Below are 25,338 nucleotides of genomic sequence, written 5' to 3'. Positions count from 1 at the left end.
GAAAGAGGTTTTCTTTAAGTGAAATGTTCAGTTAAAAAGTGTGTGCTTTAGTGTCTAAGTATTTAAGTTTCTTGATTATGGAAAGTGCTTTTCTAAAGGTTGTTCCCCCCATCCCCGGCTAATTTTTTTTACCTTCCTTGAAGTTATCTACTGGGCTTTTTCTTTTTTTAAATCATAATGTATAAAGATGTAGCCCAAAATTGTTTAAGTGGGGTAATTTATTCGAGGAGCCAAACTAAACAGTAGCAAGAAAGTAGGCAAAATTCACATTTCTGCTTCTCCAATACTTCACTATTTCATTGCCAGGATAGGTTGGTGACCATTAAGTACATGTTTTAAACCACTAAATGAACTTGGAAATGAGTTGTCCTAGCTTCAGTATATTATTATTCATACTGTGTTTCTATCTAGCCACTGGGTAAGATCTTAGGAAAAGAAGTGAATAGTCCAATTTACTTATCCATTAGACGCAACACACGGTAAATCCTGTAAGAAGGATAACTCTATTGATTATCTTTTCCTATAAACAGGACTATCCGTCCACAGTGTATTTTATTTGGAAACTAAACTAAATTTTAGTAAGAGGGTTATACGTGGCAACATAGAGACAGGGTTTCTGTTATTTACATAAAAGCATACTAATATCATAATGGTAGTGTTACAAGGTCCTATTAATGTGTGGTCATCACATTTGTTAAATGTCTCACCACATTCCTATTGAAACTATTTACTCTTCTTGTAAATAACACCTATGACAAATTTATACAAATGTCCACTAAGACTTTGCTCGTCAACTTTCATTTAGGTAACAGCGATCTTTTAGATGTATTTAAATCAGTACTGTTAAGAAATACTGACTAGCTTTATTTTCAAGAATCTCAAGTTTAAGTTATACATACTGTTATCCTCCAATAAGAATCATTGGCCGATTCTTCATCTTTGACAGGTTCAGTATGCCTGCAATGCAAAACATTACCTTTTGTATTAACACATGAAATCCAATTTTTAAATTTAATAAATGCTTATACAAACATAAAGTTTCTTCAAAAAATGTATTTCTGACAACTTCCTGTCACAGATAATTTTCACTGAATGTTTCAACCCAGTTATATTGCTGATGAGAAGCAAATGTTGATCTTTTCCCTCTCTTCCTTCACCATCTCCTGTTTTGTTCGCCTTGATATATTTCTACCAAAAAGACTACCCCAATGGATCCACTGCTTATATTTAACACACAGTAAATTCAGTGCAAATATTTCCTTAACACAGGATGTGCATTGACGAGCTTGAATTAATCAGAAAAATATAAACAGATACTAACCATTCCACAGCTCTTACAAAATACTTGCATTAAGTAATCATCAAAGCTATTTTTTCTACAGCAAGAGGACTAACAGTCAAAATGGTGCTACATGCTACAGGCAGTGCAATACAATTTATTTTACTCATTGCTACAGCAATAAATGTACTTATAAAAATATTCAGACTTAGACTATAATCAAATACAGAGAGAGAAAATATTCTAACTAAAGAGATATAGCAGCCATAGGCAGAAACAAATAAAAAAACTGATACTAATCTTAGCTTTGAGGACCAAAAGTTTCTTCATCTGGAAAATGTAAAAAGAGAAATGAGACTGTTCAAGAAATAAGGATGATAATTTAGGATCTTGAGTCATGGAAGATGGATGGTTAAATGAATGAAAAAACTAGACTGGACATGATGAAATTCAGATGCGAAAGAGCAGCAGATGATGTAATTTTAAATGCTGAGAAATAAGATCTCTTCAAGAGGAGCCACCAAAAGGTCAAATAAGTGAAGAACAAGCTGAAAATACCGGTAAATGGGTTAAAATGGCGGCAAATAGATAAACGAAACAGAAAGATAGTGCTGAAGAACAGGCAACCAAACAACAACAACAACAACAACAATAACAATAACAGCACATTGTAGCAATATATAATAGCAGTCCCACAACATCTGGAGGACGATTTTCCACTAACAGAACAATAAATTCATGAAGCCATCAAATCATTCCAAAACTTCAAAGCAACAAATGAAGACTCCACTACAGCAAAATTATTGAAATAGTCAGAACACACAAATGATCTACAACTGCTGTTTGAGAACATTTGGAAAGCTGAAGAGATTATTGAAAGCATTAATCCACAGCTATGAAAAAAAGGGGACACACAAAATGTCAACAATTGCAGAGATGCCTGACTTCTGCCAGTGGTATACAAAATATTATCAAAAATTCTCTGGACAGAGTTGTAGAAACTTTAGACAAATAACTGGGAGAATCTCAAGGAGCTCTAGAAAGGGAAGACCCTGCACAGAACAGATGTTTATTAGAAAATTGATAATTCTCCACAGACTGTTAATCACCAAACCAATAATAGTATCACGTATTGGTTTCAAGAAAGCATTTGATTTGGTAGGCAGAGAAATTATGGGTAAAATCATCAAAGAATTTTGTGTTAAAGCAAACATAATCCTCAAAACACTAGCAAATAGGGTGACTGAAGCTAAATTTATGGGAGAAGTATCTCAACCATTTGAAATAAAAACTGGTGTTAGACAAGGGGACAGTTTATCACCTTTACTGTAACACTACATTCTAGAAAAAATAGGAAGTTATTGGAATTTGGAGAAAAAAAAATCACAAAATTGAACCAATAGTTTTAGGACGAAAAACAAATGGAATTAAGGTAAACTGCCTGGCTTCTGCAGATGATTCTGATATACTTTCAAAAAATCTGACAGACAGTTATTAAAAGAAATCTTTTGGAAGAAATAGCATAGAGAGCTGGTCCCAAAATTTCAGCCGAAAAAACAACATTGATGACAATTTCAAACAATGCATCAACATTCTTAGAAAAACAAAAATGTAAAATAGCATTAGTAAGTAAATTTAAATATATTGGACAAACTGTACAACAAAATGGACTAGAAGAATTAACAGTAGATGTAAGAGTCAGCAAACTGGAGAGAGCAAATCGTTTGACAAAGGATATTTACAACAAGAAATGTACAACTAAAAAAAACAAATTTAAACACTATCCCACAGTGGTATGACCAGGATGTTTACATGGATGAGGATGCCTAATGATGAACTATAAGCTGGACAGAACAGAGGTTCCACAAAGGAGCATTATTAGAAAATAATGGTTGCAATACAAGCTACAGATGGCTGGAAAATGAGAAGTAATGAGGAGATATACAAAAATTTTGAGAAAATATCAGAAGTAATGGCTAAAAGAAGATTAATCTTTTTTTAGAGACCTCTACTGAATGAGTAGTTCTGGAAGAAGGAATCAATGATAGCATGGATTACAGAAATAAGAAAGAAACAACATCAAACAATCAGAAATAATAGAAAGAAACCTTTTTACAGATAACATACTGAATGTAAAAGGATCATACCTCTCCAAGACCAAAATTAATTTCATCCCTCTCAATAAGACTGTGAAAACTGGAAATAAATTTCATAAATATGATACTGCGAAGCTCAAAATCAATCAAAACGTAATGGAACAATGCCACCAGTAACTGACAGTTGAATCCCATATAAATGTGCAGACATTGCCTCCATGATCCAACAAGCAGCTAATACTACAATCCTGACAGCTAAAAAGAGGAATCATACATGGTGGAATGAGGTTTGTGGTGAGGTGGTGGCCCAAACAGCAAGTGCATGGAAATAGTGGAACTCTACCAGGAGACCTGATGATTTTGATGTATTCCATGAAGTTCAAAAATATGCAGCCAGAACTCTACTGCATGAGAAACAGCAGTTAGAACAGATCGATCAGCGTTTCCAGATAAACAATGTCAGAGACTTCTATCAGACGTTCAAATCGAATTTGAAAGGATACCAAGCCCCTAGTTTTTGTTTTAGAGACGAAAATGGAAAGCTCAGTGTTGTGTACATAGTTCCGCGTATTCAGCGCGTACACAAATTTCCCACTAGAGTGCGCCCCGCTAAGCACAACAGCGCAGGCGCAGCACTCGTCCATCTCCCCACTACGAGATGGCGCTGCCATAGAGACGGACCAAATTCTGCTTCCGCCGATCCGCGTATTAATATGTAACGCAGCCAATGAGATTGCTGCTAACATAGAACACTTTCTCCTCGCGCATCACACTCACGCAGTGATACATGAACGTGCGAGGTATTATAACGGGTGTAAAGACCTTCGATCAGTCAGTCTGCATTTGTCTGCACCAGTCTGCATTAGTCTGTACCAGTCTGCATTAGTCTGTACCAGTCTGTACGAGTTCTACAATTGTCTGTGCCAGTCCATAGTCAAGATCCAGTCTGCGCCTAATAAGATTACCATATTCCTGTACATAGCCATGAAGATAAATGTATAGACACTTTTGTCAAGTATCCGAGATACATGTAAGAATAAGATTAACGTACCAATACCAAAGGAACTTCAGATTGTCAATTGTAAATAGCATCCAGAACCAAGTTAAATAATTTTTATATTTGTTATTATTTTAATAAATGTGTGTGAAAATTAATCAAGTTCTATTTAAAGTTGGTCACCATCAATCTGCTACTCTAAGTGTGCAAGTGGCATTTCTATCGTCTGACCTAATGGCAGAAGATAAACATGCCATGATAAGACCACGAGACATATTGCTGACACTCGCTTACTTCGTTAGAGCAACAAGTCAAATAATCTGATGGTGTGTGTACTGAAGGTCTTACAGTACGCACACCACACTCGGCCTGACCAACAAAGAGAACTGCAAGATAATGTCTCGTTACTTTGAAAACCTACTTAATTGTGATGAACCGAAAGAAAGATTCCCTGTATGTGCCCCAATCCACAAACTACCCCTCATCTCCATCTAGTAAAGAGGAGACCAAAGAGATCATCAACAACTTTAAGAATAATAAGGCAGCTGGAGAGGATTCAATAGTGGTGGAACTACTGAAGCTGGCAAATAATGAAACTCTAGATATACTAGTCCAACTTTTTGAGGAGATCTGGAGAGCTGGGATGATACCAACTGAATGGCAGTCAGCTTTAATCCATCGTATACACAAAAAAGGTGATAAATAGAATGTCAATAACTATAAGGGTACCTCATTAGTATCTGTTCCATATAAGATTCTCTCCAAAGTGATACAGAATAGAATAGAAGATCATTGTAACCAACTGATTGGGGACTATCAAGCTGGTTTCCGAAAGGGCGATTCTTGCGCAGAACAGATCTTTAACTTGAAGAACATGATCAGGTACAAAAAAAATTGGAAAAATAACTATGTGGTCATATTTGTTGATTTTCAGAAAGTATATGACTCCATCGACTGACAGGCAGTAATGAATATTTTGGAAAAGTTTGGGGTGGATAATACATCAAGAAAGCTGATCAAACAAACTCTTACTAACACAGTGTCAAAAATTAAATTTATGGGTGAGGTATCTGAACCTTTTCAATTGTGTCTTGGAAAAGGTCATTCAAGAGTGGAGAAAGTTATTAGCCCAAGGAGAAACAAATGAAGAGTGGTTCAGACTTGGTCCTAAGAACAAAGGGGTGTGCATTGGCTGCTTAGATTTTGCGGCTGACCTAGCCATTTTTGCTAACAACATAGAGTCAGCAGTCAACAAGATAAATAGGCTGTCAGAAATTGCTGAAAAAAGTTAGACTCCAGATCTCTATTCAAAAGACAAAACATATGACGAACATCTGTGATGGACCTGAATGGATGATAACCAACCTGGGAAAAAATTGGATGAGTTAAGAATTTCAGGTATCTCGGTGAAGTCATCCACCTGGAGAATGGATTAAAAGAAGAAGCAATTGTCGGGATGAGGAAGTTAGACCAAGCATACCAACTGACAAAGAATACTTATAACAAAAAGTCTATGAGTATATGGGCCAAGTTCCAACATTATAAAACCTGAGGGCTTATAAGCATCCAAATCTTTGACCACGAATAGACAAGGTAAGCTGAGCGGCTGGAAAAGCGTGAGTGTAGGATATTAAGGAAAATCCTAAGGTAATAGATGGGTCGATGGACAATGGCGAATGAGAGCAAATGAGGACTCGTGCAGCAAGACAGAACCTATCACAGCATCCATTACGAAGAAATGATTGTTATTTTATGGTATCTCATGAAAATGGATGGTGATCGACTAACAAAAAGAATATGGAGTTTCATCCCATCTAAGAAAACGAGGCCGAGATGGTTCAAAGAATGTGAAAAAGATCTTAAGCAGATTGGTATCTCAGAGAGAAATTCCTGAAAGGAACAAATTTAGAAGATTGGTGACCAACTACCAAGGTTTTAACATGGCATCAACATCCGAAAGACAGTGAGGACCATTATCTGAAGAGCATAAAAAGGCACTTCTTGCAGGGGCTCAGAAGATACTGGCAGGAAGTCAAAGCTGGAGCAAGAACAAGACCTGGACACTAGAGTGAAGTCGGTTGTTACCACGCAGTCCGTAGAGACTCACCTCAATAAAAAAAATAAGTAAATAAAAATAAAAGGCTTTCAATGCAGAAGAAATAGGGGATTGAGAACAACACGAATAGAATAAAGGGGGAAAAACATGAGGAGGAGATGGACGAGTACTGGAAAAACAGGAGACGACAAGGGAAGAAGAAGAAGTGAAGTTATTACATGATGAGAGATGGTGATTGGATTTGATTTGATTCAGTTTTCATTACATACACCGAAAAAATGAGATGATTCTCGAGGGTGTGGAACATGTCAGAATGTATAACACAAAACATTTTAATATAATGAATACTACCCTGATCATTTGTCATGAGATTGTCAAAATAGGTGAATACAATACAATAAACTGGAAAAGCTAATATTTACAGAATTAATACGCTGTCAGAATGAAACATTGTTATGCACTATTAATAAATTTATCATACACAAAATACCTAATTTTGACTGTTGCAACCAAGTGCTGTCAAAACTTATATCTAACATATTTTTACTTAAGCTGGCCTAACAGTCTCTGTTAGGATATTCATCTATAGAGTAGAAGGCATTGCCTATCAAAAAGTCATTCAAACTTTGTTTAAACTGTGCTTTATCTGAAACCAAGTTTTTAATGGTTGCTGGTAATTTATTGAAAATGTGTGTTCCTGAATATTGGACCCCCTTTTGGACCAACATAAGTGATTTTAGGTCTTTATGTAGATTTTTCTTATTCCTAGTATTGATAATATGTATTGAGCTACTTGTTGGAAATATAGATATATAACTTGCAACAAATTTCATTAAGGAGTAAGTATACTGAGAAGCAATGGTTGGAATTCAAAGTTCCTCGAATAGGTTCTACACAATGTTCTTCAAAGACTGGTCCCAGATACTCCATTGCACCATTCACCGAACCTGATAACCCCGAGCTGTCAGTAACAAAAATTAAGTCTTGCTTAAGAGATTTACAACACTACATGCACTTGTTACCAAAGTCTCATTTACTTTTAGAGCTATCTGTTCCACTTCCTTTTTGGCCCCACTTCTCTCTGTCTTCACTATATCTGAAACAGTTCTTATTTTGTTGCCCGATACAATTATCATTTTCTCTTAATAAAGCTACTTCGATTTCTGGATTACTTAATTCAATATTTTCCAGTATTCTTTGTAATGCATTACAATTCTAATATCAGAAACGTTCCTAGATAGTAGATACAGTCTCCTTTTTGCCCCACATGATATCTTTATTCCTTGTATAATCCATGGTTTATCTTTTGACTTCTGTGTGATCTGAGTTACCTTTAGGGGAAAACAATTTTCAAAAGAGGAGGTAACTTTATTAATAAATGCTTTGCATTTTCCATTTGAGTCAGGTAAACATCTCTCCAGTTCATGTCTTTGAGCAATTTCCTGAATTCCTCAATTTCTGGCTTATTTATTATCCTCCTGTACTCAGATTCAATATTTTTTTATCCTGACAAGTTTCAACATTTAACACAAGATGCTGCACGTCGTGATCAGATAGTCCATTTACTATTGGTTTTGTGATATGACGTCTTTCCCCTAGATTTGTTCATAAAGATATTATCAATAGCAGTCTCAGAGCATTTACATATCCTAGCTGCAAAGTTCACAATAGGAACTAAATTGAATGATAATGTTAAAAACACCAGCAACCACTATTTCCCCTTCTTTTGTTTTCTACACAAGCTATTCCTTTCGCTTTGTGAAATGAAGCACTGCCTAGTTCCAAAACACAGGACTACTATGACAAGGTGAAATGTTCTCAGAGTGCTACATGTATGATAGTAAATGTAATCAGCACTATAGTTGTTTTCTGAGTAGTTATGCTGTGTGTGTTTCATTCAATCAGATGAAATGGAATAAAATCATCAATTTATTTATTTGGGCTCTTTATCACCAAGATACATTCAATGTTGGTTGAGGTTTATCTTTTGAATTCACTCCAGTGTAGATTGTCAAAATTTTATCAGTTGTCAATGTACTTGTAACACAGTTTCCGAATTTACTGCCATCCAGGAAAGTATCGCACTCAAATTATTCTCAGAGACTGAGAGATGGCTGAAACCGAGAGCAGAAAGCTCTGACATATTTAGTGATTAATGGAATATATATCAGAAAGGCAGGTTAGACACTGTAGGAGAGGGAGTGTCCATTGTCTCTATTAAGGTCAAAGCTGATTGTGACAGTGAAGTTATCTGGTTGCGTATAACAAGTCTAGGTGAAATCACGTAAATTAATGGATAATCAGCCACCCAGTTCTGCTATGACAGTTTTGGAGCCATTCACAGAAAGTCTACAGACAGTAGCACGTAAATACCTAGATCATGCAATACTAGTTGGAGGTGAATTTAGCCTACTGAGTATAGATGGTAGCCTATGGCTTCATTGCAGGGGGTGCAGTCAATCTTGTGAAGCACTTTTGAATGTGGTTTTCGAAAATTGTCTTGAGCACCTAGTTTGCCATGCCACATGCAATGGAAATATCTTAGACCTTGTAGTTACAAACAGGCCAGATATCATCAATGACTTCAGCATAGAGATGGGGATTAATAATCATGATAACATCATAACAACTAAGGTTACAAAAATTAATAAATCAGTCAAGAAGGCTAGGAAAATGTTCATGCCAGAAAGAGCAGATAAGCAGATGTTAGCATCTCACTTAGACAGAACTGACATCACTTAGTTCCATTAAGATGGACGTAGAGAGATTATGGTCAAAGCTTAAACAGATCGTGAATTGCACTCTCAACAAGTCTGTACCTAGTAAACGAATTAAGGATGCAAAAGAGCCACTGCGGTTTAACAATGAAATTTGGAAAATACTGAGGAAGGAAAAGCTACTGCACTCTTGGTTCAAAAGAGAATGCCAAATGGCAACAAGGAAAGGTTACTACCACTGTCATACCTCAGCAAAAGATCTGGCTGAGAAGCAGGGGAATTTATTGTCCTATGTAAAATCACTAAGTGAGTCAAAGAATTCCATCAAGTCACTTGACCAATCTGGTGTGGCAGTAGGAGATAAATGTTTTCAATTTTGCATTTAAGAAATCATTCATGCAAGAGAATCATATAAACATACCGTCATTTGACAATAGCACAAAGACACCTAACAACAATCACCACAAGAGGCCAGCACTAGCACAAGTTGTTCACATGATATTCGTTGGACTGTTGCCTGTAAACCCGTCCCATGTCAGTGCTCTTGGAAGAGAGCTGTGGCAGTGACACGGCTCTGTTGTTGTTCCTGTGCAGTGATCTGCAAAGACGCGACGGTACGGGACGGGGGGTCGGGTCGAGATTCAAGCAGTGATTAAATACTTCATAAAGAAAGGTATGAAAGTGAAGGACATTAATGCTGATTTCCAGAAAACACCAGGGGACTCTGCTCCTTTGTCTTCAACTGTTGCCAAGTGAATAAATGAATTTCAATTTGGTCAGGAGAGCTTAGATGATGATCATCCATGAATAGGTCAGCCAAAACGTGTCACTACTCTAGAAATCATTGCAAAAGTCCGCATAATGATCAAGGAGGATCACCAATTTAGAGTGCATGAAATTGCTCACGCTTGCCAGATGTCATCTGAAAGATATTCACAAGATGGGTGCCGCGACTCTTGACGCTGTGTCAAAAACGCATGAGAATGGACATATCACAACAAGTTTGGCCTGTTTTAGGAGAAACAAACAAGATCTTTTGTGCTGGTTTGTGACCACGAGGAAACTTTGGTTTACTACTATACCCCAGAGACAAAGCAACAATCAAGGCAGTGGAAACATGCTGAATCTCCGCCGCCAAACTCCTTCAGCGGGGAAGGACATGGCGTCAGTGTTCTGGGATGCGCCACCAAATTCCTTCAGCGGGGAAGGGCATGGCATCAGTGTTCTGGGATGAGAAGGGGATTCTGTTTGTACATTATCTCCCCACTGAGCAAACAATTACTGGAGAATACTATGCTAACCTTCTGGACAAATTGCAACAAATGATATGCCAAAAAGGCCAGGTTTAATAAGGAAGAAAGTCGTCTAGCATCAAGCAAATGCACGCTCGCATGCATGTACCATCGCCATGGTAAAATTACACAAACTAAGGTATGAATTGTTGCCACACGTGCCTCTTCCCTAAACTTAAAATTTTTCTTTGTGGATGAAGATTCACTTAAATGAAGAATTGATAGCCTGAGTTGACAACTATTTTATAGGCCTGGAGGAAAATCATTGTCGAGATGGGATCGAGGTATTGGAACACTGTTGGACCAAGTGAATTAATCTACAAGCAGGGTACATTGAAAAACAAAAAAGTTTCAGTGACATAAGTACATTTTTTCTATTCTGTTTCAAGAACTTTTCAAACCACCCTCGTAAGCATCCCCGACGCCTGAAATAATTAAAAACAAATAAGTCGCCAGTTGCAGATGGAATCTCAATTTGGTTTTACAAAGAGTGCTATATGGCACTGGACCCTTACTTAGCTTGTATTTATTGTGAATCTCTCACCCAGCAGAAAGACCTAGCAACTGGGGAAAAAAATACAGAGGCGTCTCCTGTATATACGAAGGGCGAAAGAACAGACCCGCGAAATTACAGACCAATACCCGTAACATCAGTTTGCTGCAGAATTCTTGAACATATTCTGGGTTTGAATCTAATCAGTTTCATAGAGACCAATAAGTTTATGTCCACAAATCAGTACAAAGCATCGCTCATGGGCAACTCAGCATGCCCTTTTGTCATACGACGTCTGTTCAAAAAATTCCAAAACTTTGTCCACAAAATTTTCTATGCTTATCTTTTAATTACTATGGATTGTCTCCTTCGAAATACTCTCCTCCACAATTGATACACTGCTCCCAATATCATTTCCACTTCCAGGAGCAGTCTTGACACACCTCTTGCTGGGTCGCATAAAGTGCCGTCTGCGAATTTTCTTTTATCTCTTCTACCATTGCAGAACTTCATCCTTTTCAACTTTGGAAATAAAAAGAAGTCTGCAGGGGTCATACTATTCTCGCAAGGAACATCTCATTCTCATTTGTGAGATCCAAAAGTTTTTTTGGTCTTGACTCATGAGCCGTGGAATGAACTTGGCGGCAACACAATGCATTCCAAGATGCTGTGTCATTTCATAACATGATCCAATTGAAATGTTACATTCTTCTACAATCTCTCAGACAGTGTATCTTCGACTGCCGCACACAATTTCTTTGACGTTCCTGACACAAGCGTCATCAGGGGACATCTAAGAGCGTCCTGAACAAGGATTATTTTTGACTTTTGTAAAGCCATTTTAAAACGTGTGAATAATACATAACACCAAGTATGGCTTAAGCACTCATCGCTATAGGCTCCCTGCATCATTTGGTGTGTCTGTGTAAAGGTTTTCTTGAGTTTCACGCAAAATTTAATGCAGATGCATTGCTCCTCTAACTTTGCCATCACAAAATTCACAAACCCAGATTCCATATTTCTTGATTTCCGAGAAGCATTTGACATAGTGCCTCACTGCAGACTTTTAACAAAGGTACAAGCACATGGAATAGGTTCCCAGACATGTGAGTGGCTCAAAGACTTCTGAAGTAATAGAACCCACTACATTATCCCGACGGTGAGTGTCCATCAGTGACTAGGGTATCATTAGGATCATTCCAGGGATGTGTGATAGGAGCGCTATTACTCATATTTTCTATGTGCATAACTGATCTGATGGACAAAGTGGACAGTAATCTGTGGTTGTTTGCTGATGATGTTGTGGTGTATGGAAGGTGTCATTGTTGAGTGATTTAGGAGGATAAAAGATGACTTGGGCAAAGTTCCCAGTTGGTGTGATAAATGACAGCTAACCCTAAATGTAGAAAAATATAAGTTACTGCAGATGAGTTGGAAAAACTAATCCATAATGCCAGAATCCAGCATTAGTAGTGTCATGAATGAAGTCACATTGTTTCAGTATCTGGACATAACGTTGCAATGTGATATGAAATGGAACAAACTTGTGAGGGTCATGGTAGGGAGGGCGAATAATCATCTTTCGTTTGTTGGGTGGATTTTACTACAGTGTGGCTCAGCTGTGATGGACATCACATATAGGATGCTAGTGTCTGGGATCCACAAGGGGTCGAATTAAAGCAGACATTGGGGTAATTCAGAGGCAGGATACTAGATTTGTTAACAGTAGGTCGAAACAACAACATACAAGTATTATGGAGATGTTTCTGGAACTCAAATGGGAATCCCTGGAGGGATTTTGAGGAACACTGTGCTGACTGCAGAACAATTCTGATTGCACCAACATACATTATGCGTGAGGACCACGAAGATAAGAGACGACAAATTAGGACTCATAGAGAGGCATATAGACATTCACTTTTTCCTCAATCGATTGGCAGATGGAACGGAAAAGGAACTGACTACAGTCGAAATAAAATTACTTGATAGTTGGCACTTCAAACGCCAATAAGAGTAGTCAGCGTCACACTTGAACTGTCTGCTGTTGCCAAACTCCACCAAAATTGGCCAGTCACTTCCAATTCCTGGTTCAGCATTCTTTCTTGATGTATTTGTATCCCGAATTATGAGCCCGACACTTTTATTATGTATTTCATGACACGCGATAGCTACACCAAAAACAACACACATTAACAATGCTAATGAAAGACACACATTTCATTCATAGCACTAACCAAACACTACCGAATAACTCAGCACAAGGTGTAATTCAGTATCATACATATAGTTATCATATTCACAGAGATCATCTTACATTAGATAAGCTTTTCACTACATTGTGTGAAACTGAAATTTTTAAGGTTGCAGTTCATAGTTGCAACTGGGTCACTACATTCACATATATAAATACTTCATGCAGTGCTGTGGCATAGCACAATGGTTGGCAGATTAATCTAATGTGTAGCATGTCGTAGGTTTGAATCTCATCAATGTAGCAAAATTTTTATTTCTAAATCGAACCAAAAGAGTGTGATTATTATTTTCATTCAATTAATTGGTTTAAATGTATTTTTTTATTTTTAATACTTTGCTGCATCATTTTTCATCATTGTTTTGACTGTTCTATTTGGTCTTATTTTTCTTCCTGTCACTATTTCTTCATTTGGAATCTGCCTCAGTCATCTATAATCCACGAACAAGTGCCCACATGGACTGTTCACTTGTTTCTAACATGGCAGCATGTGCAGCTAGAGTAAGGATAGTTACAGGTAACAAATGAAACGGAGAAATTTTAATTTGCTTTCAGCCCTGAAATTGAGTTTTTGTTGTCTTGAGTTTACCCTTAAGCGTTAGCTTTAATCGCCATGAACAAAGCGATCATGATGTTAGTACTGCTGCAGACTGTTGACCACAATTTTCTCGGCTGGGTTAGGACACAAGTTTACAGTCAGGGATACAAAACGGGTCGTCTTCCCCAGTTCAGTCACTGGTCACTTTAAATCAATAGTCGACAGAGTATCCAACATTTCTGACATACCTTGCACCAGCCACTAGAAAAATTGCTCTGTGTTAAACGTTTAACATAATTTGTGAAGTGAGCCGCTTGTTTGCTGTCACCTGTAACCAAACGGTAGCTGGTAGCCAATGTGGCAACATTGTTGCGGCAAGTGATTGATGTCAACTATCAAGTAATTTTATTCAGACTATTGTAGTGAGACAGGGTACCTTCTGCCATGCACCATATGGTGGCTAGTGGAGTATGTATGTAGATGTGGAATCAGTCTTTCCTTCTCATCCCATCTGGAAAGTCTCCCCTGATCTGCAGTTCTGGGTAACTTTCTCAAAATCTACAATTTTTCCTAGACCTATCCTTCACCCCTCTTCCTTCCACTTCAACCCTTCTGCCTGAAGAATGAGCTACTGGCTCTGAAAGCTTGCCTAATTATAATCTTCTTTTATGTGTGTGTTCTGCCGCCACTTAGCAAGTAGATTGTTTATCTATCCAATTCAATTATCATGTAACCAAAAGCTGCATTTAACACACCAAGTCTCTTTTACCAATCACTTTTAATATGTCCTACAGAATGTACTGTCTATCCTGTCCTTTTTTGAGATTACTGTTTTGTTGTACTTTTCTACAGGCATCATCTTACTTATTAGGAGTCAGTTCCTTCATGTTGTTGTTGTTGTGGTCTTCAGTCTTGAGACTGGTTTGATGCAGCTCTCCATGCTACTCTATCCTGTGCAAGCTTCTTCATCTCCCAGTACCTACTGCAACCTACATCCTTCTGAATCTGCTTAGTGTATTCATCTCTTGGTCTCCCTCTACGATTTTTACCCTCCACGCTGCCCTCCAATGCTAAATTTGTGATCCCTTGATGCCTCAAAACATGTCCTACCAACCGATCTCTTCTTCTAGTCAAGTTGTAGAGCTGCATGTACTCGGGAAAAATTACGGCTGTAGTTTCCCCTTGCTTTCAGCCGTTCGCAGTACCAGCACAGCAAGGCCGTTTTGGTTAATGTTACAAGGCCAGATCAGTCAATCATCCAGACTGTTGCCCCTGCAACTACTGAAAAGGCTGCTGCCCCTCTTCAGGAACCACATGTTTGTCTGGCCTCTCAACAGATACCCCTCCGTTGTGGTTGCACCTACGGTACGGCCATCTGTCTCGCTGAGGCACGCAAGCCTCCCCACCAATGGCAAGGTCCATGGTTCATGGGGGGAGTTCCTTCATAGTCAACAGTTAAGGAATGGGTGGCTGAATTCATATGTAGCATATGTCTCTGTAAGATGACTCATGAACAACTTCCTAGAATTACAATCAAATATGAAAATGCTGAGAAAGAACACAGTGTGATATTGCAAGATCAGTAATTAAAAAGATGAGCAAAACATTTGATGCCGTGGCCATACCAGAAAGTGAGTGGCATGTCTGTTGAAGCCTGACTACAACCTAATGTGAAAAACAATTTGGGACAATCTGACACACAACTGATTCTATGCACCAATCTGTTCCCGTGGATGAAATGAAACAGCAGTTGCACAAAAATAGCCAAGGTGACTTAATCGGAGAGAAAGAGTGGTCATTGTTTTCTAGGATGCAAAAGGGATTGTATTTTAGATTAGCTTGCAAGACTGAAACAATACCTCACAAATACTATGCAAGTATTCTGACTCAACTGGATGAAAAAATATGGAGCCAAGACCCAGGGGGAAAAAAAAGTTTATTGTCAGTGAAATGCATATGGTCACAAAGGCACTTTCACAATAGGAAAACTGGGAGTTTCAAGTGTGAAGTTTTCAAATATCTATTCCATTCTCCAATTTTTTCACATTCTGACTTTAGCTTCTTCTTCTTTTCTTTTTGTATGAATGATTCACTTAAGACTACATGCGTCACAGCTCAAAACCGTTTTGTGAGTCAACAACTGGATATGTTTTCACTGGTCTGTCTCTTGTAACTCCGTTGGACATGGAGGTAGCAAATGAGGATGTAGGATGTCCATGACATACTGCTGTGCTGTCAGAGTGACCTGAAGTCATATCCGATGCTGCCCCACACGCCCTCTCCCTATGTCGTTGTCATACTCACTGACAACTGTCATCGCGGGTCTTGCAGAATGTCTCACTGCTGGTCACATGACAGGTGCAGGTGTGAAAGGGTTACTATGTGCTCGGCGTACATTACAGCAATTCTCCCATGGGCTCGTCAGACACGGTAAACCGGAAGCTTGCTGACAAGCACACCACCCTTACGTTCCCAAGCAGTCCAACATGGGGCCACTACCACATCTGAATGACTCACAAATCTGCATATTGCATAATTCAATCAGCCTGGCAAATGGAGACACCCAATTAGGCCCCTTCAAATTTTGTTGCGTGCTGATAATGCTGACTCACAGAAGTACAGGGCATCTGTGTCCTTCACAGGGATCACTCAACATCTTACACTCTTCACATCTCTTATAGCTCCTACCATTCTTGGTAACAATCCGAGACACAAACAAAGCTAATGCAATCTGGTGGCCTTTGTATCCATTTCAGAGAGTTGCGACTCTCATAATTTACCACTGGTATGCACACTCATGAAACTACGTTGCTTCAGGGAGCTTCCCTTTTTTTTCTTCAAGCTGTTTAGTTCTTTGAATCCATTTTTCTTGTAGCTCAGAATAATTATTTTATTGTGTAGCAAACTTACAGACTAGCATTCTGGTCTGAGCTGTCGGAGTTGGCGGTCATGTGTGTGTGAGGTGTGCTTGCTTGTGTGAATGAATGGTGTGTATTTCTATTTCTTTTTCTGATGAAGGTTGTGGCCAAAAGCTTATGTGTAAGTGTCTTAACTGTGCCTGTCTGCATTTTAACGTGCCATCTTTATGGTAATTAGCACTCTATCTTTTCCTACACTGCTGATATTCCAACCTGGAGTTTCCATTGTTTGAACTTACGGTCTACTGTTTTATGTTGCAGTGCACTTCTACAAGTGTAATACACAAATGTTGCCTTAGGAAAGAGTCACAATAACATCCATGTCTACCTTTTGCTATTTTTTACGAAATAGCACATCACACTCGAAATTTAACTTAGCCAATGAAATAAGTTTGAAGATTTATTGTGTGTAAGAGACACGAGGGCCCACTGTGTGGGAAATGTGGGAAGTTCTGTGCAGAGATGGAGTTATCCACAGACGCAGTAAGTCTTGGGAACTATACGGGTGTTTAAACATCGACACCTGCTGGGATGAGGGGCCACTTACTCTGAGGTGGCGCTGTGCCAGCAACGAGCTCGACCCATTGATTAGCACCACAGATGACAATGAGCAACCAGCTGCTTCTCTGTGCAGAGATATAAAATTTATCGATTTTGGACATCTTTTGACAATCTGTCACATGGAGAACAATGTTTACTCTGGCAATTTTAACACTAATCTAGTGTTCTGCAACATATTAATGTGAAATGTTGTCTATGATGTTGAAGCGTGTAAGTTAAACTGATATCTGAGAATTTGTTGTTTTTGTGGCATTATCTGGAAAATGGCCTCTCTTGCAGCTCCAAGCATAAATGTCAAGTGAAGAAGAATAATTAGCACAGCACACTGGAACCGAGTAGGGATCCGGTTTACTGCTCGGCCACTAAATTAGCATATCGTGAGTACACCAGAAGAGACGCTGTACACACTTGCATATACTACATACACAAGTACAAGCATCGATCAAGCTACTGCGAAACTGCACTCTGTGTGACTCATCACTACATCAGAATACTGTAAATGTGGTGATTCCAATTTCTTAAGGTCTCTTCCTGTTTGTTTTCATCAGTAGGATCTTATTTTTCAAGTATGTGGGAATCCAATGAGCTGCCTGTTTGGATACATTCTTTCTGTATGTCCCACAAGTTGGATTCCTTGGAGACACATTGTAACAAGAGCTTTTAGGAATTTGCCTGGAGATTTCACACTGGGTTCTGTGTGATGTATCCCATCATTTATTCTTGGACCTAAGATTTTTACTACAATTTTACATTCTTCTAATTCAGTTTGCTGTTTTCATGTCTTGTGTTGGACAAAGAGTCTCTCTCATGCATAAAGAAATTCTAATTTGATCACTGTTGTACAATGTTAGATTTTAGAGTTCCAGGAAAAATACTTTTAGTTAACTGAGAGACAGTTTGTACTTTCTGAAGTCTGGATTCTATGGCCTTCTTTTCATTATGATGTTCAGTGGTCTTTTTCACCAAATTATTTAAACTATTTAACACCGAATACTATGTCATTGCCTATATAAGTTCACCCAGTGCCATTTTGGTATCAGCCAAGAATTTTTTCTCCAGGTGAAATTAGTAGTCCAATTTTCCTAGCTTGCTCCCTTAATATTTCAAATTGCTTTAGCATATCAGTGATGTCTTTGTCAATTAGTATTATGTCATCGGTATAGGGTACACAATATAATTCTATCTTTAAGTTTACGTTCTAGTCAGTGTAATAGTACACCTGCACTTCTCCATTATCTTACAATTTTCTTAGGGGCATAGTTGAATAGCAATGTGATATGCCATCCCATTTTCATATTCTTATGTCTGTCTTAAATTACACTGCTTGAAAAAAAGTGAGACACTCAGAAGGTGGGGAGAAAACAAATTGAAACATAGCTAATTTAGAGGGTATGTGATGTTATTTCAGTGATAACAAAACAGAGTCAAATTTACACAGAACTTATCAGTTTGAGCCCACTTATCAATACAGCAATGCACCCTGTCTGGCCTGGACAGTGCGGGAGGATGTCGTAAAGCTGCTGCATACCCTCCTGAGAAAGGTGATCCACAACTGTTGTAACTGGACATTGCAATCATGGATACAGGCAGTGGGATGGAGTTGACGTCCATGTTGGTCCCATAATGTTATATCGGGGACAGATATGGGGATTTTGCTGGCCACAGGAGTGTATCAACATCACACAGACAATTTAAAGAGACACATACTACATGTGGACAAGCACCGGCCTGTTGAAAAATAGCACCACAATACTATTACACACTGCTGTACCATCAGAGTTCCCACGGCCATTACAAGCCGTGACCTGAAGTCATACCCAATGGCTCCCCACACCATGGGACTCCTTTGTGACCCACCCCCCCCCCCCCCCCCCCCAAAATGTGGAAGAATGGGACCTCTCCCCATCTCCCCGGGTCACTGTCAAACTTCTCCACGATAGTCATTTGGAGCAGTGCAGGACTGGGACTCATCAGTGAACATAATGTGACGCCATTCATTAGCAGTCCGTACTTCTTGATCATGGCACCACTTCACATGCAGTCATTTGCTTGGGTGTTAATGGCAGCCTATGCGCAGGACGGCAATTCCATAGTCTGGCTGCTCCTAGCTGTATGACACAGCATGTTGCAAGGAGACTATTACAGTGAACTCCTGTTTATCCGAAATGATCAGGACGGTGGTCAGTTCCGATAACGAAAATTCCAGATAAATCAAAGTCCCCCTGTTTTCACATGTGAACACTCCAAATTGCGTCAATATTGCGAAATACGATCGTAAAACGTGCGTAGGGTATGTAAAACATTACTGATATGGTTGCAAATAACCCTACACTTTTTTACTGAAAAAATTGTGTTGACATGTTAAAAAGGCACCAAACTATGATTGAAAACTCAAAGTTTTTAAATGCTGTATAACAAAGCTCATTTATTTTGGATTCTTACAGAAAAAATCTCCCTTATTTGGCAGCAGGAAAAAACAGGAGTTTTAATTTTATTATCTACTCTTTCGAATAAAAAATAAACTACTGAACAAAATTATGAAACAAATCTAGAGATTACTCAAAGGAACGAAAAGTCTGTCCAGAGGAACTTTCAAGAAAAGTAAAAAAAAAAAAAAAAAAAAAAAAAAAAAAAAAAACTTTTTAAGTTATGGACATAGAAGTTCTAGGATGCTTCATTAGAGTTTATTTTTTGGTAACGAAGTCACGAATGCCTTTTTTTCTTTTTTTTTTTTGCTTGAGAAACTATTGCTGCAACAATACATCTCCAACGTTGAAATCAAACTATTTCAGGATAAATCGTCTCCTCCTGTTGGCTGATGTACTCCAGGGCAGTTTGGATCACTTCGTAACAGAATGTGTGAGGAATATTTTTCTCTGATTCATCATCAGAAACATAGTCTTCTAACGCTTTATGATCGGTCACAATTTGGACGATTTCATCCTCAGTCACATGAAAAAATGCCATTTTCCATCCACTCTTCAATGTCTTCGAAGTGTGTGTCTTTACAACCAGCTTCTCCAGTAAATTCACCAAAATTATGTCAGCTTGAGTTTCGGTGTTGTCTCCTCCTTCCCACCACTTAGGTTGCCTTACGATCTAAGAGTTTTTTCCAAGACCTAACAAGAGGAACTGGAGGAACTAGATTCCAAGCTTCAGCAATCAATGAATGACACTTAAAACATCAATTTCTTTAAGAGCTTCCACAAAATCATCTGCAGCATCAATCACACCTATTAAGTATTCCAGCATCTTGTGTCTGTAATGTTTTTCCATCGCCTCAAGAATACCTTGGTCCATCGGTTGACATAGAGATGTGACATTTTGTGGAAGAAATACAACTTTGATATCCCCATCTTGCAGATCACCTGGGTGAGAAGGAGCATTGTCCACAAGAAGTAGCGCTTTTCAAGGAAGTCCTTTTCCTTCCATGTAATTTACTACAGCTGAAACAAACTCTGCCTGGAACCACTCTCTGAAGATGGCACGGCACTGTTCATACATGCCTTAAGACTGATTCGTGTACCTCAGTGGGAAAGCTGGTTGGTTGGTGTCTAAATGCTCTTGGTGTTTTGGATTTGACAATTAAAGTAAGACACAGTTTATGATTGCCAGTGGCATTACTGCAAGTGAGGACAGTAAATCTTTCTTTGATTTTTTTGTATCTGGAAGCCATTTCTTCTTCTTTAGAGGCAAGGGTTTTCGTTGGCAGCATTTTGTAATTCAACCCAGTTTCATCACATTTGTAAAGTTGATTGTCAGTATAACCTCCTTTGTCAATGATTGTGTGCAGTTTCTTCTTAAAATCAGCATAGCAGCTTCATCCCCAGATAATGATTTGGCACTGATGGCAATTTCATGGATGCCATGCTGCTTCTTGAAATGATCCTGCCAGCCATTACTTCCGAGGAATTCTTGCATCTTTCCTTCTATCAGCTCATTAGCTCATTTTGACAAATTAGAGGACCTGAAACTGACACACCTTTGGCTCTTATTTATTCGTGCCACAAAAATAATGCCTCTTCTAACTGAGGATGTGAACCTTTTCTCATTGTTTTTCAAGATTTCACTGCGCTGCCCAATGCTTGGATGGAACAAAAATTTTTCAATTCCTGATCGATTTGTCTTCCGATCAGTAATTGTACTCCTACTCTGCAGCAACTTTTGTGGGTGGCTCACCAGCATCAATTCTCTGCAAAGTGTGATGCTCTTTTTCCAACAAGATCACATTCATTTTATGTTACGTGCCCGTAGTCACGTTCAGTGTTCTTTTTACAGACACTCAACTGAGTCCTTTATGGTTTTTGGCCCCTTTTATCTCTGGACACTTTAAGGCACATAGTGGGAGCACAAAACCTCAAATCAGAAACACACAAATGCACAACTTGACAACACTCGAGATGCACTAGACAAACTTTTGATTTTTGAAACCAGGCTGTGGCAGCCATCAAATGAAAGCATTCGATACATCTATGCCATTTCCTCTGTTCTACCCAAGCCCACGTGGCAACACAACAGGGTGTTGTACGTTCACTGTTAAACACTCAGCTTTGATGTACCGACAACAAGTGGAAAGAGTTAGGCGGCGCACTCTAATTGTCAGTTTCGACAGGCCTACGTTGCGCTCCATAGAACAATACTGTATGTACTGTGCTTCCAAGGAGTTCCAATAGATGGCAGTGGCATGAAACCATGCAATACGAATAAGAAACGCACTAGAGCTTCAACCAACACACGCACGAATTGACGATACTTGGACTTTTGACACGCACCAGTGCACTGATTAGCAGTAGATTGCCAAAAAACACCAGCAAATGCTTGGCTCCAGGTGCACGCAAATTGAAACTTGTCAAGTGTCAATCTAGCTAGCCAAAAGTGTAGCTGCACGAGAGTTTACTGTACTTGTTCTCAAATGGCAGTCACAGACGTGAACAGGTTACAATGTACTCAGTACACTACACAGTGATGCTCCCTTGTAGTGGTCTGATGTAGTCAACTGGAACACTGATGATGAGTAAGCCCTTACTTTCCAACATCAGGCCACTGTCAGATCCAAATACTCCAAAAATACAGATGTTGCAAGGTTTAACCAGGGGACCAAATGGACATCCACAATGAGGTTTCTTTCAAACTCTCATCAGATAATGCTGTCTCACACCAATATGCAGCACCTTCATATCCTCCAGAGTGATGATTCAACATCTGACGCTATTCACATCCCTTATATACCACACGATGCTTGCTAAACAGCAATAAAAAAAAAGAACACTAATGAATAATGAAGGAAAAGACAGACTGTTACTTACCATAAAGAAGATACCTTAGGCTGCAGATGGGAAGAATTAAAAGACACTTACATAAAGCTTTCAGCCACAGCCTTCATCAGTAAGTAGTAATCTGTCTTTTCCAACATTGTTGATATTCCTACTGGAGTTTCCATTGTTTCAAGGACACTGATGCTTTTCTGTGAGTGTTTGCTTTATGATGTTTTCTGCATTTTAGCTTTTTTTTAAAAAAAGAAAAAAGAAGAAAGAAAGAAAGAAAAAAAAAAGATTTGTTGCTGGAAAACTTCTGAAGTCCAATAAAGGAGTTACAACAGCCATATATGGTTATCTGGTGGACCTTGCAGAACCAAATTCTAGGGCTGAAATATACTGTTGACCAATGGGCATTAATCAGAATGAATACTAAATAAAAAATTAAATCCAAGTTTACACAAAAAACACAGGTTCTATCACTGTTGCTTTTCATTCTATTTTGCTCTTATGTTTGCTATGACTTGTTAAGCAGAAATTTTCTTTCTATCTACAGAGTTACATTTGCTGTAATGTATCTTACCTCCATGTTGTTTCTTCTTTCTTCTCACTGCTGCCCCAATCATGGCAAGCAAGTCATCCTCACTGCATTTGCTTCGTATTGCATCTCTGAAACAACAGTTAAAACACCCGTTAAACAGTACCAGGCAATTACCACACAGTGAAATGTTGGTACACTAAAAAGGAAGAAAAACTTTGCAGAAATCTTCAACAGTAATCTTGTAGTCTGCAGTAGGCAACAGCAGGATAACAAACCCACTGGACAAGAATGGGAAAGTCATGATAGAAGTTACTTTTATTTTTATAAATAAACAGGTATCTTACACAAATGCTCAAGAGTATACATAGGATCTCGGGCTGAAGAGGTGGAGCAGAAACTGACATTAGTTTTGTTGAAGAGGGAGTACTGGAACACAGCACAATTTCTTGCAAAATGAAGCCAAATTTATTGATAAACTCTTAATTAATTGCCAAGCTCACTAATGTGACCATTTTATAACAGGTACTTACTGCTTGGAGTATATGCGACTTTTCAGGCTTGCCTAATAGATCTGTTGCAAAAACACTTTGGGTTCCCCACCAGATAACATTATGCAAGTCCCTCCCTCAATATTTCAGTGACACAACGTTTTGGCATCTTCAGGTGGTGGTGATTTCCACCATCACTGCTGCAAGATGCAACTGGCAATTTCCACGTGACAGCTTTGAAATTTATCATGTGGATGACTATGACCATCATATTTAGAATTCAGAGGATTTCATAGAATACCTGAAGATGCTTAAACTAGAACTTTCAGATCTTTTAGTTAGCTCAAATGTTATATCATTACTTACAAAAGTGCCCCTGCAGCCCTCATTAGAGGTTATTAGCAGCAAGTTTGAGAAAGAAATTGTGATGCTGTTTAAACATGTGCATACCTCATCCTATTTCTTATGTAACACCAACTACTTTAATCAAGTGGACAGTGTTCCCATGGGAGATCCTCTATTTCCCTTAGTAAATATCCAACATTCCTCCTTCTGGCAGATTGCTGAAGAGACATTTGTGGTGTGGCCCACATAATACAGACACTACCTATGTCCCTGCAGCATTTGCACTCGCTCCACCTGAATATTCAGTTCACTGTGGAAGTACAAAAAGATAGCAGCTTACCATTCCTGGATGTCACGGTTAGAAGAAAAGCTGACATAGCACTGGGGCTTAGTCTCTACTGCAAACTGATACACGCAGAGTTATATTTGAGGTCCAAAAGTTGCCGTCACCCTGCACAATGTGGTAGTGTCTTACACTCCCTGGCACATAGAGCACACGTGATTTCAGATACCGACAGTCTGCCTGGTGAACTGTAACACCTAAGAACAGTGTTCCAGCAGAATGTTTATTCTTGTAAACAGATTTGCAATGTGTTCTGAGCAAAGCAAGTTCAGTGTAGGGATGTAAATGAAGATACTTAGACAAGCACTGCAAATGGCTTTCTTGCCATATTTCAGTGGCATGTTTTCAAAATTAAAAGAATCGCTAAGAGAAACAGAATCAAGTGTGTTTTTCGTCTACCAGCAAAACTAAGGAATTGTTTGTGTTCAGTTAAAGACAATCTTGACCTTAGAAAACACAGATCATATATAAGATCTGATGCCATTATGGGAAACCTTATATAGGGCAGACACCTCACATTGTGCAAGAACACTGTGTTCAACAGCGCTGACAAAAATGCCACCCAGTAAATTAATGGTAGCAGAGCACTGCCTGAATACAGGGCACCACACGTTTCCCAAGAGGACTGAAATTTTATCCTCAGCATCATCACTCTAGGACTGTGTTTTTAAGAATGAGGCATGTATCCATACGGTGGGCAATCTTACCAACAGGAATATGGAATTTTGACTAAGCACTGCCCAGAATCCAGCACTGACTGCCATGAAATTAAAACAGTAGAAACCAGATCCTCCGATGTATGACCTGATGCCGTACCTTGCAGAGAGTTAATTCAGCTCTTAACCACACGAGTGTCCAGAAGTGCAGTCATTGCCCACAACACATAAGCAGAAGGCTACTATGAATGGCATTTACATCCAACTGGGAGTGCCTGTCCACACATTCGTACTCCTGCTTCTAGCCTGACAAATTTCAATTCTGCTGTGCGAATATCACCAGCCACATCTTGCAGCAGTGATGACAGGACCCACCACTACCTGAAGATGATGAACAGTTGTGTTGGTGAAATATTGTGAGGCTTGGACAAAGTTATTCAGTGGCAAATCTGAGAAGATTTGTATACATTATTTTTCTGTGACGCAGGTAATGTGCAGCAAAATGTGATAAC

The 25,338-nt window shown here is 38.8% G+C and overlaps 1 protein-coding gene across 1 annotated transcript in view; it reads right to left on the bottom strand.

Moving 5' to 3' along the window:
* Positions 1-901: 901 nt before the first annotated feature.
* Positions 902-25,338, bottom strand: part of LOC124620353 (molybdenum cofactor biosynthesis protein 1-like) — a 64,684-nt gene continuing 40,247 nt past the window's right edge. The window contains exons 6-7 of the mRNA XM_047147025.1: positions 23,037-23,122; positions 902-957 (exon numbers count right to left, since the gene is read on the bottom strand). Coding sequence (XP_047002981.1) covers positions 902-957; positions 23,037-23,122 — 142 coding nt within the window. The remainder of the gene's footprint in view (positions 958-23,036; positions 23,123-25,338) is intronic.

The sequence above is a fragment of the Schistocerca americana genome, chromosome 6 (assembly GCF_021461395.2).
Source record: "Schistocerca americana isolate TAMUIC-IGC-003095 chromosome 6, iqSchAmer2.1, whole genome shotgun sequence".
NCBI lineage: Eukaryota > Metazoa > Arthropoda > Insecta > Orthoptera > Acrididae > Schistocerca > Schistocerca americana.
This window is presented reverse-complemented; position numbering and strand designations above follow the sequence as displayed.